Raw genomic sequence first — 12,147 nt, 5'->3', positions numbered from 1 at the left:
GTCTAGAAAGAAAAGAGCAGATCTAACCTGTCCTGGTTATCCTTGATTGGCTTGCAATCATTCCAGTTACAGAGAGGATTTTTCTTAAGACATTGATGCGATTGGTCTTTTCTTACGTCCTGGCTCCAGTGATCCACGATTTCGCACTTCATAAGACCTCGGTTATTATGACTATTACCTATTCCATGGTATTGTTGTCCCTTGACATGCAGGGTCATAACAACTGTGGAAAACACACCCTATGTATAGCAGTGAAATAGATTGCTTCCTAATATTCCACAAGTAGGCGAAGAGCACAGCAAAAACTGTTGGTCTGCTTCTGTTATGTTGGTGATCTTAATGATGAGCAAATTGTCACTAGTGGAAAACGAATCAACATACGAACACACCACAACACACCATAGCTTGTGAACCATATTACTACAGTGGGGATGTACGACATTACAACGCATGCTTTTACATCGCATGCTTTTACAACGCGAGTTTTACAACGCATACCATTACAACGCATAGTGCTTTGGGGCGCTGGATAGTAAATTATTTAATTTACTATTCCAACTCCAGCCCCCGTGGATAGTAGGGAAGGTGTTGGATAGTAAATTTAATATATTCCCTATCCTAGAGCGCCCCCCAGCGCAATGCGTTGTAATGGTTTGCGTTGTAAAAGCTGCGATGTAAAAGCATTGCGTGGTAAAAGTTGCGTTGTAAGTGATGTTTCTCCTACAGGGGACATGTTTCTCTCACACACAGCAATAATAGGGATTTATTTTTCAAAAGCACTAGAAAAACAGCCCCCAATTGTTTTTTGGGATGCTGAAAAGTATAAACACTCAAGTAAAATCTGTTAAGGAGCTGCTTACTCGGTTTCTCACTGAAAACTCTGGTCATTCTCCTGGTGCTGCTCTGTCTGCTTTGCTCTGAACTTTGATGTTTCTCTGCTACTGCTCTATGGTGATTTTGCCTTTCACCTACCTTTGCTTCCATTGTTTTGCCACTCACTAGTTTTCCTGCTCTGATCTGACCGTAAAGCATGGGGACCAGGAGTTGGAGGTTTGAAGCAGTTTGTGACTTGAGATGGGTGGATTGTGACTGGCTCAAGAGGGCACTGGCGGGAGCGGAAGATCGTTGCTTCACAGGAGCTAGGCGGTGACTGGTGCAGTCTGCAGTCCCTCAGCAGACCTTCACTTGCCTTTTCAACCTCTGCTGTGGGTCAGCTTTGGGCTAGATCCTGGCAGGCTCCTGAAATGATCTGGCCCAGATAAGAGCACCTGGGCATTCCTTACTTCTAACAGATTCATGCCTATGGTCTGGGGATCTGTAGAGTGGTGAGGAAGTGAAGAGTTGAAAAGGCACAAAGCTGAAGTGGAGGAAATATGTGATGCAACTCCAGATTGTGCTAAGTGGTGGCACTGCACCCATTTAGTCTGCTACACTAAAAGTTCTGCTGAGTAACCCAAATTCTAGCAAATGTAGCGTTGACAATGAATTGCAGAGTTGTTTTACTGCTACATATTTCAGCATTACAGCCGCGCTAGCTAAGCCTCATTATCTCCTCCTATTATAACAGTTAGTTGCGTATTCACCCACCTATAATGAAGATAGAATTAGCTGTTGTTCTCAAACTTATATTACTATGCAGTTTGATAAGCTGCAGCCCTCTGTCGCTCCGTTTACGTCTTTCAAATGCTATCACACTTCTTTGTTTTACTATTTCACTATTATCGGATTTCAACTCTAATGACTAACTAGGAGCTCTTGCTTCACTAGGGCATATTGTTATCTACACCATGTTTAACCATCTTAATGGACGAACTGCATTACCTTTGAGGTGAGATGGACATGAATGGTTCATCCACCACATTTACTTGAGAAAATCCTTCTGGTGCAATCATAAGAAAGACTGCCTTTTAAAAGAATACATTTTGAGGAAGTTTCCTTCACATTCTATTTTATTTTCTACTACTTTAAATGAGTTCCAGATCATTTTTTATCATCAACCTGCCTACTCCACCACAGAAAACTATTTAACAGACAGAAATACATTCCTTTTACGTAAGATTACACGTAAGTATTTTTAACCAGTGCAGCTTAAACTGATAGATCAATCTTGATCAGGAAAATGCCCTAAATGGCAAATTTTCCCTGTATCTTAGGGCACTCATTTTGTCTCGGCCCAATATTTCTTCAGTATTCGGAACAGTTCCAACCATATTGAATGACCTCACTGTTCACTTCATGTGTGCATAGTTGCATACATAATTTATCTAGATGCTTATTAAACGATAATGAAGATCTGGACAGATAAAGACCAACCTTTAACAAGTTATCTAGATGATTCTAAATTTGTTAGTTACATTTAAATAATAGAGTCTCCTTGGGAGCCACTGAGAAAATTTGTTATGCAGTAAATTAGAGTTATTTGTGACTCATTAAGTTTATATAGCAAACGTCCTTAGAGAGGCTGTATGGATTGCGACTACGAAACTCTATAGAGAAAGGTGTCAATGCAACTTTTGTGACTGATGCAATTTGTATAAAATCATTAGGGAAAACGTGTATTACAGTTAAGATCAATCCTATTCATTGTGTTAATAAAGGTCTGAACTTCGAATTGCTATTTGTGAAGCTTATTTTCGCCTATTTGCAATAAGAGAATGCTCAAGATTTCAATTAAAAGTGAGGAGAAAATTAAAGGCTGAACACAGTGATTACTGACCACACAATTTTGCATGAGGACTGATTCGATGGATTCATGAAGCAAGTTGCACTGCACGATTATGCTACATAATCAGAAAATATTAACTTTTCAAGGACATCTGAAAAAACTATCTTGCTTCGTATGACTGGACAAAATACAGAAAAATGATTAACCCATTAAGGCTGACGTAGAGCTCGATTTGATTGTGGTTGAACAGTGTTTCATACCCCGCGCGACTTCAGTTGCCCTGTCGTATCCCAATTTATATTTCTATTACCCACGCCCTTTAACTTATAGGTATTAATCAAACTGGAGTTATTTACACTTTATAGATTATGAATAAAAGGACCTTCTGCTCCTTACACATAAAACGTTGATGCGTCATTCATTTGTGCTGGTTTAGATATTTTGAATAAAGAAAGTTAAAAAGATTTGGCTTTTCCGTACAGCTACAGTAATCTAAAGGGCCGATATCCTCAACAAACTAAATGTGAGCAATTTTTTAAGTACTTTCATGCATCTCCTTGGTGACTTTACATAAATTGAAATCCATTGGATGTACTATATTCACACTTCCAGTGCCTATGACACAAAAAGTAGCCGTGTGGTCCTTATTGCATTAACTAGCAGTTTTGATCTTATTTTTAAATGGCAAATATAAACTAAGTCAAAAACATAACCAGCACAAACAGCGCAAAAGAGCCATGTGGAGTGAAATAACAATAAAAAAGCAGTGAAGTAGTGTTGGAATTGCTGTAAACTATTTTTTAGTGACAAAAACATATCTCTGCAAAAGATGTGCAGACACACACAAATCTAATATAAAGCACAATTGAAACAGCTGGCTAGCAGAAGTCATGACAGGCACCTGGCTTTTGCTCTGGACACATCAGCCAGGAACAGCCCTGAATGTAGGTTGAGACAAGCATTCGTAAAGACAATAGGTCTTGCCTATGCAAGAGCTATTGGCTTTGCCAATGTGTTTTGTCCATGTTGTACACCAGCATTGCTGCTGTTCAGCATGGCTTAAAGCTAGTGGTGTAGAGGAATGTGGAGTGGAGTGTTGTAGAGTGGAATGGTGAAGAGTGGAGTAGAGTGAGAGAGTTGAGAGGCATACAGTGTCGTGGTGTGGGACAGAGTAGAGCCACATACAGTGGAGTGGCGCAGAGTAGAGTGTTCTGACTTAGAGTGTTGCTGAATAAAGTCGCATAGAGTGCAGCGGCACAGAATTCAGCGGCATACAATGCAGTATCAAAGGATACAGTGGCATAGATTAGAGTGATGCATAGTAGAGTGCAGTGGCACAGAGTGGTGTATAGTGAAGCGGCATAGAGTGGTGCAGAGTGCAATGGCTTAGAGTGGTGCGAAATGCAGTGATAGAGTGCAGTGTTGCAGAGTGGAGTAGAGTGCATTGGCATAGAGTGCAGTAGTTCTGAGTAGAGTGGCATAGAGTGCAGTGGCTCAGAGTGGAGTGGCGCAGAGTAGATTGTTTCATAGTGGAGTGGTGCAGAGAAGAGTGCTTTGGCATAGAGTACAATGGCATGGCGTATAGTAAAGTAGTGTACAATGCATTGGCAGAGTATGCAGTGGTGCAGATTAGAGTGACGTACAGTGGATTGGCGAAGAGTGCAGGGGCGTGGAGTGGTATGGAGTAGAGTGCATTGGCATAGAGTGTATTGGCATGGAGTGCAGTGTTGTAGAGAGGAGTTGTGCACAGTAGAGTGGCATAGAGTGTAGTGACTTGGAGTGGTCTAGACTGGAGTGGTGTAAAGTTCAGTGGTTAAGAGTGCAACGGTACAGGGTGGAGTAGTGCGGAGTACAGGGGCGCAGTAGGGTGGCATAGAGTGCAGTGGTGTAGAGTGGTGCAGAGTAGAGGATACTGCCGTAGAGTGCAGTGCCACTGCGCCTCTGGCCTGGTCGCCCCCCCTGCCTACCTGCTTACCTGCTGCTCCTGATGCTCGCCGCTGACGCTGCCCCGGCCGCCGCAGGGCCGCCCTCCGAGCCTCGGCCTCCCGTTTTCCCGCCGCTGCGAGCCCGCGGCCCCGCCCCCCGCCAGCCGATTGGTCGGCCCGCTCCCGCCTCCCCGCAGACCCTCCCTACCGGCTCCCTTATGACGCCCCCGGAGCGACCGCGCAGCGGACGCGCGCAGCGGACGCGCGCAGCGGGAGCACCGAATGAGCGCCGAAGGTGCGCCAAAGGTAAGCCCGTCTGCGCCCGTCCGCGCCTGGACCGCGCCCAGTGCCAGGACCCCTGGCCCCCACCGTCGGAAGCCGACCCGCCGGACCTACGATGCCACCGAACTCAAAGCACTCAACACCGGCCGAACCCCGGGCTGCTACCGAGCCACACCGAGACGCACCCACGGATCCTTCAGCTGACACTCCTGTAAGTTCACCTGCAACCGGACCCACGCCACACCAGCACCCACCAAGCCGAACACCAGCACCACCCACCTGAAGTGCATCCTGATCAACACCCGCTCCGTCCACAGACACGCCGTCGAGCTCTGGAACCTGCTCGACACCACAGACCCAGACGTCGCCTTCCTCACGGAAACCTGGATGAATGACTCCTCAGCGCCCGACATCGCCATCGCCATCCCAGAGGGTTACAAGATCACCCGAAGAGACCGCGACAACCAGACTGGAGGAGGCCTCGCCATCATCTACAGGGACACCATCCGCATCAAGACCAACACCGACGACACCCTGACAACCGCCGAACACCTGCACTTCCAGATCCACACGGACCCCAAAACCACCCTCAGAGGCACCCTGATCTACAGACCCCCGGGACCACGCACACAATTCAGCGAGGACATCGCCGACTTCATCAGCCCGCACGCCCTCCCCTCCGCCGACTACATCCTACTCAAGAATTACCGCCCCATCTCGCTGCTCCCGTTTCCAGCCAAAGTCATCGAGAAGATCGTCAACAAACAGCTGGCCACCTTCCTCGAGACGAATGGATCCCTCGACCCCTCACAGTCTGGCTTCCGAGCCAACCACAGCACCGAGACCGTCCTCATCGCTGCCACTGATGACATCCGAGCCCTGATGGACAACGGAGAAACAGCGGCCCTCATCCTCCTAGACCTCTCCGCGGCTTTCGACACTGTCTGCCACCGCACCCTAGTGCAGCGCCTCAGCAACGTCGGAATCCACGAGAAGGCACTGGAATGGATCATCTCCTTCCTCGACGGAAGAACACAGAGAGTCCGTCTACCACCGTACAAGTCAGAGGCCACCGGAGTCATCTGCGGCGTCCCTCAAGGATCCTCGCTGAGCCCCACTCTCTTCAACGTCTACATGAGCCCCCTCGCGGCCATCGCACGCCAACACAACCTCAACATCATCTCCTACGCCGACGACACCCAGCTGATTCTCTCCCTCACCAACGACCCCGCCACCGCCAGAGCCAACCTTCACGAAGGGATGAAAGACGTAGCCGAGTGGATGACAACCAGCCGCCTGAAACTGAACTCAGACAAGACGGAAGTCCTCATCCTGGGCTCCTCGCCCTCCGCCTGGGACGACTCCTGGTGGCCCCCCGCCCTGGGCACCGCACCCAAACCGACAGACCACGCACGCAACCTGGGCTTCATCCTGGACTCCTCCCTCTCCATGACCAGACAAGTCAACGCCGTCTCCTCGTCCTGTTTCAACATCCTGCGCATGCTACGTAAGATCTTCCGGTGGATCCCCACCGAAACCAGGAAGACGGTCACCCAGGCCCTCGTCACCAGCCGTTTGGACTACGGCAACGCCCTCTACGCCGGAACCACCGCCAAGCTCCAGAAGAGACTCCAGCATATCCAGAACGCCTCGGCGAGACTCATCCTCGACGTCCCCAGACGAAGCCACATCTCCAGACACCTGAGAGACCTGCACTGGCTCCCGATCAACAAAAGAATCACCTTCCGGCTCCTCACCCACGCACACAAAGCCCTACTCAACCAAGGCCCAGGATACCTCAACAGCCGCCTCAACTTCTACGCTCCCAAACGCCACCTCCGATCGACCAACCACGCCCTCGCCGCCGTCCCCCGCATCCAAAGAGCGACAACAGGAGGAAGGTCCTTCTCCTACCTGGCCGCCAAGACCTGGAACTCCCTTCCGACCCACCTCCGCCTGACCCAGGACCACCTCTCCTTCAGGAAGAAGCTCAAGACCTGGCTGTTCGAGCAGTAGCAGCACCCCCCCCCCCCCTAGCGCCTTGAGACCCTCCGGGTGAGTAGTGCGCTCTATAAATGTCTTTGATTGATTGATTGATTGGCATAGAGTGGAGGGCTGCGAGTGCAGTGGTATAGAGTAGAGTGCTGCAGAGTGGAGTGGTGCAGAGTTCAGTAGCATAGAGTGCAGTGTTTCAAAGTAGAGTATCGCAGAGTGCTGTGAGAGTAGAGTGACAGAGTGCAGCGGGGTAGAGTGGCGTAGCGCACAGTGATGCAGTGCAAAGTGAAGTAGCAGAGTGCAGCAGCATAGAATTCAGCGGCATACAATACAGTCGCATAGATCAGAGTGGTGCATAGTAGAGTGCAGTGGGGCAGAGTGCCGCGGCATCGAGTGAAGAGTGGAATGATTCAGAGTGCAGTTGCATAGAGTGCAGTGATGCAGAGTAGAGTTCGCAGAGTGCACTCGCATAGAATCCAGTAGAGCTGCATAGAGTTCAGTGGCGGAGAGTGCAGTGTTGCAGAGTAGAGTGTCATAGAGAGCAGTGTTGTAGAGTGGTGTCAAGAGCAGAGGTGTAGTATGCAGTGGCGTACAGTGCAGTGTTTCAGAGTAGAGTGCAGTGGCATCGAGTCTAGTCGAGTGGTGCAAAGTAGAGTGGACTAGAGCAGCGTAGAATGCAGTGGTTTAGAGTGGATTGTTTCATAGTAGAGTGAAATGGTTTGGCAGGGTGCAGGGTAGAGTGCACTGGCGTATAGTATAATGACAGAGTGTAATGGCCTAGAATGCAATGGCATAGAGTGAAGTGGTGCACAGTAGATTATGGATTTGCGTATAGCGCATGGGCTATACGCATGAGAGGGATGGTACAGAGTAGAGTGCAATGGCTTAGAGTGTACTGGCATAAAATGCAGTACTGCAGAGTGGCGTGGAGTTGTGCAGAGTGGAGTGGTGCAGAGTGGAGTGGCGTAGACTGGAGTGGCATAGACTGGAGTGGCATAGACTGGAGTGGCATAGACTGGAGTGGCATAGACTGGAGTGGTTTGAGTAGCAAAGAGTGTATCAGCATAGAGTAGAATGGTGCAGAGTAGAGTGGTGCAGAGTAGAGTGGTGCAGAGTAGAGTAGAGTGGTGCAGAGTAGAGTAGAGTGGTGCAGAGTAGAGTAGAGTGGTGCAGAGTAGAGTAGAGTGGTGCAGAGTAGAGTAGAGTGGTGCAGAGTAGAGTAGAGTGGTGCAGAGTAGAGTAGAGTGGTGCAGAGTAGAGTGGGGCGGTGCAGAGTAGAGTGGGGCGGTGCAGAGTAGAGTGGGGCAGAGTAAAGTAAAGTGGCGTAAAGTGCAATAGAGTAGAGTGGAGTGGCGTAGAGTGGAGTGGTGTAAAGTGGAGTGGTGTAAAGTGGAGTGGTGCAGTGAACAGTGCAAGCAGTGCAGAGTGGCATGCATGGTGTAGTAGCACACAATCATTGCAGACAACGCATTTTCTATTGAAATAACCATTACAATTGCACAGACATACAGTTTTACTGATACCACTACACAGCGCACAAGCGATAATGTGCGGCAATGGCATCACCTAGTGTATTGATTTGTTTTGATCATATTAAAGTATTTGTTTCCAACAACTCTTAATTCTAATATATCCTGAAATACTTGCACAGTTCATTCAAATGTTGCTGTGTACTAGGAAAAAAAACTCCTACCTCTACTATGCAGCAAGATTTCCACATAAATCCTCTCGCTCTGAAGTCAGAGAAAGAAAAGCAAACACCAAGCTCCCTTGAAAGACAAAGCCTGACATTTGACCACTGTCTTTGAACGCAGATGTGACTAGATAAGAACAAGATTTACAGGCCTGTTCAGAGAAAGGAGCACTCGTGGAAGAATACAAGAAGAGGTAGTGTGGAAAGGCTTTGCTCCTTGGGAGGGAGGAACTCAAGCTGGACAGCCTCAAACACATAAAGCCATCTACTTGAAAGCCAGGAATGTGAGTTATAAACCCCAAAGCCAATGGTAAGCAATGTATGCTTGGGTGGAATGCACCCCCAAGGGAACCTTTCAGAATGTCCCAAAGATGTCTTTAGCAAATCAGACATCTGTGCTGTCTGGTGGACTTTGACCTACAAGGAATGTCAGATCAGAAGGAAATAAAGAATACTGCTTACATATTCCTGCGTGAAGTCTATGAGGTTTTGTAAATCAATGTCATCTCGATAAGCCCGGATGTTGCTGTTGATAAAGGACTGCAGCTGATCTTTGATCCAATCTTTGAAGACGAAGGCTAGCACCCCTGCTGTAAGCTCCAGGAAGAAAATAATCCCAAGGAAAACCGAAAACTGAAAAGAAAGGAACATGGCATGAAAATGGTTAGTTCAAGGAGTAATGCTTAAAAAGCACTGACTGGTTGTGCAGCACCAGTAATCGGCAAACAATGAGAACTACAATGGCATTGCAGTACAACAGGTATGGCGTGGGTGGCAGCAAAGCAAGATATATATATACACAGAGGACATAAACAGTCTTCCACACACACCTCAAAGATTAACAGAAAAATGAGTATCGGTGCAGCTCTGGGTAGTCTCTCTAGGCAGGTGCACCCTCACCACTATTGCGGCGATTCAGTAGGTTGCAGGAGAGAGAGCGCGCCACGTCAAGAGCTGCAGAGTGCCAGCAGTGGCACGGAATGTGGCATAGGACCCGGTGGAAAGCCACAGTGCTGTGACGCAAATGGGGGGACTTGGCAGAGGACAGAGAGAGAGAGAAAGAGATAAAGACAGAAAGGTGGCGATAGAGATTTGAGATATGAAGGGGTGGCCAAAGATGATGCTCTTGTGACGCTGCAACACTCTGCACTGGAGGGGGTGTTTAAAGTGGATATTGAGGTGAGCTGCACCAATCATGCCCGCAGTAGTGCAAGGTTGTGTGCACTTGCTTAAGGCATCTCACTGTGCCATGCTGCATTGCAAATGGATGGAATAACGTCAAATGCAGGACAATTATGCAAGAGAAGGTGTTTCACAAAAGGGCTTGAAGGAAGGATAAGGCGCCTTATTTACATAATGCTGCTTTTAAAATCACTGCAACATTTTGGGCCATCTTGTAACTGCTCTCAAAGACCAAAATGTAAAACCATTATTGGCCAAGTCAACAGGTCGTGCCTTTGGGACCGATAGGCTTTTCCAATGCTCTTTGGAGATGCGTTCAGCATCGGTAATAAATGAAAAAACAAATTTAAAACAAAACATGATGTCAGAGCCGCTGTTGGCGGTTGCATCATTCTATAGGTGCAAGTATACATCATTATGTATGTGTACGTCTACAGAAGAGCGGCAGACGCAATTTTTCGTTCAAAATAAATGCTATTTTACACATATATATATATATTATATATATATATATATATATATATATATTCACTGGAAAAAACCATAGGTTTCAGGCCTTATATAGTTAGGAATTAGCATTTAAAAAACCTTGCGAATTCACTGAAAAAACCATAGGTTTCAGGCCTTATATAGTTAGGAATTAGCATTTAAAAACCTTTGAAATTCACTGAAAAAAACATAGGTTTCAGGCCTTAGATAGTTAGGAATTAGCATTTAAAAAAACCTTTGAAATTCACTGAAAAAACCATAGGTTTCAGGAGTTATATAGTTAGAAATTAGTTTTTAAAAAAACCTTTGAAATTCACTCAAAAAACTATAAGTTTTAGTGGTGTTATAGTTAGTTGGACATTTTACTCATACAAAACCATTGAAATTGCTCCTATATAGTTAGTTGTACTAACTATATTTCGCGCACCCGCAATCCACTGCTGATGATGTCACATATTAGATCATTCATGACATGGTCAGTGACATCACTGATGACATCTCAAATGACATCACTGATGACATCACTGATGACATCATCCACGTGACAATCACATACACCTTTTCATACACTATTACAATTTTTCATCACTCTTTGTAAAATACAGAGTATCGTATTTAAATCCATTGTCACAGCAATACAAGTATCTAAAAATCCACTCAGTGATTCATAGATGTATACACACATCTAATCACTTACTAACTATATAAGGCCTGAAACCTATGGTTTTTTCAGTGAATTTCAAAGGTTTTTTAAATGCCAATTCCTAACTATATAAGGCCTGAAACCTATGGTTTTTTCAGTGAATTTGCAAGGTTTTTTAAATGCTAATTCTATTAGCGGATAACGTTTAAATATATTAATATCCTAGTGGGACCACCTGAGCAGCCCTAAGGGGTCAGGGTGTTTCTACCCTGCCCCCTTTTTGTGTTCTACAGGTTTGTTTTTCTGCTTTCTTGTGCCTAATTCCTAACTATATATGGCCTGAAACCTATGTTTTTTTCAGTGAATTTCAAAGGTTTTTTGAATGCTAATTCCTAACTATATAAGGCCTGAAACCTATGGTTTTTTCAGTGAATTAGCTAGGTTTTTTAAATGTTAATTCTATTAGCGGATAACGTTTTTATATATTCAAACTTTTTTTAATGCTAATTCCTAACTATATAAGGCCTGAAACCTATGGTTTTTTCAGTGAATTTCAAAGGTTTTTTAAATGCCAATTCCTAACTATATAAGGCCTGAAACCTATGTTTTTTTCAGTGAATTCGCAAGGTTTTTTAAATACTAATTCCTAACTGTATAAGGCCTGAAACCTATGGTTTTTTCAGTAAATTTCAAAGGTTTTTTAAATGCTAATTCCTAACTATATAAGGCCTGAAACCTATGGTTTTTTCAGTGAATTTCAAAGGTTTTTTTAAATGCTAATTCTATTAGCGGATAACGTTTAAATATATTAATATCCTAGTGGGACCACCTGAGCAGCCCTAAGGGGTCAGGGTGTTTTTACCCTGCCCCCTTTTTGTGTTCTACACGTTTGTTTTTCTGCTTTCTTGTGCCTCAGTCTACTAAGACCCAAGATGGATGCCAACACTTCCTGGTTAGAAGTGTTGACAGCCAATGAGCATGCAGCTTTCTCGGGAAGGCATGCTGATTGGCTGTCACTGTCAGTCAACACTAGCACAAGATAGATGCCAACACCTCCTGGTTAGAAGTGTTGACAGCCAATGACCATGCAGCTTTCTCGGGAAGGCATGCTGATTGGCTGCCACTGTCTGTCAACACTCAAAACCAGGAAGTGTTGGCAGCCATCTTGTGCCTTGTTAGAACCAAGGCACAAGAAAGCAGTGAAACAAAGGTGTGAAACTCGCAAAGGGGCCAGAGTAGAATCACCCTGACCCCCTAGGCCTGCTCAGGGGGT

At 45.9% G+C, this 12,147-nt stretch overlaps 1 protein-coding gene across 1 annotated transcript in view; it reads right to left on the bottom strand.

The window, feature by feature from the left end:
* Positions 1 to 12,147, bottom strand: part of TSPAN5 (tetraspanin 5) — a 325,789-nt gene that overhangs the window by 51,611 nt on the left and 262,031 nt on the right. Inside the window, exon 4 of the mRNA XM_078676212.1 lies at positions 9,023 to 9,193. Within this exon, the coding sequence (XP_078532338.1) occupies positions 9,023 to 9,193 (171 nt within the window). The remainder of the gene's footprint in view (positions 1 to 9,022; positions 9,194 to 12,147) is intronic.

The sequence above is a fragment of the Lissotriton helveticus genome, chromosome 2_1 (genome assembly GCF_964261635.1).
Source record: "Lissotriton helveticus chromosome 2_1, aLisHel1.1, whole genome shotgun sequence".
In the NCBI taxonomy this organism is placed as follows: Eukaryota; Metazoa; Chordata; class Amphibia; order Caudata; family Salamandridae; genus Lissotriton; species Lissotriton helveticus.
This window is presented reverse-complemented; position numbering and strand designations above follow the sequence as displayed.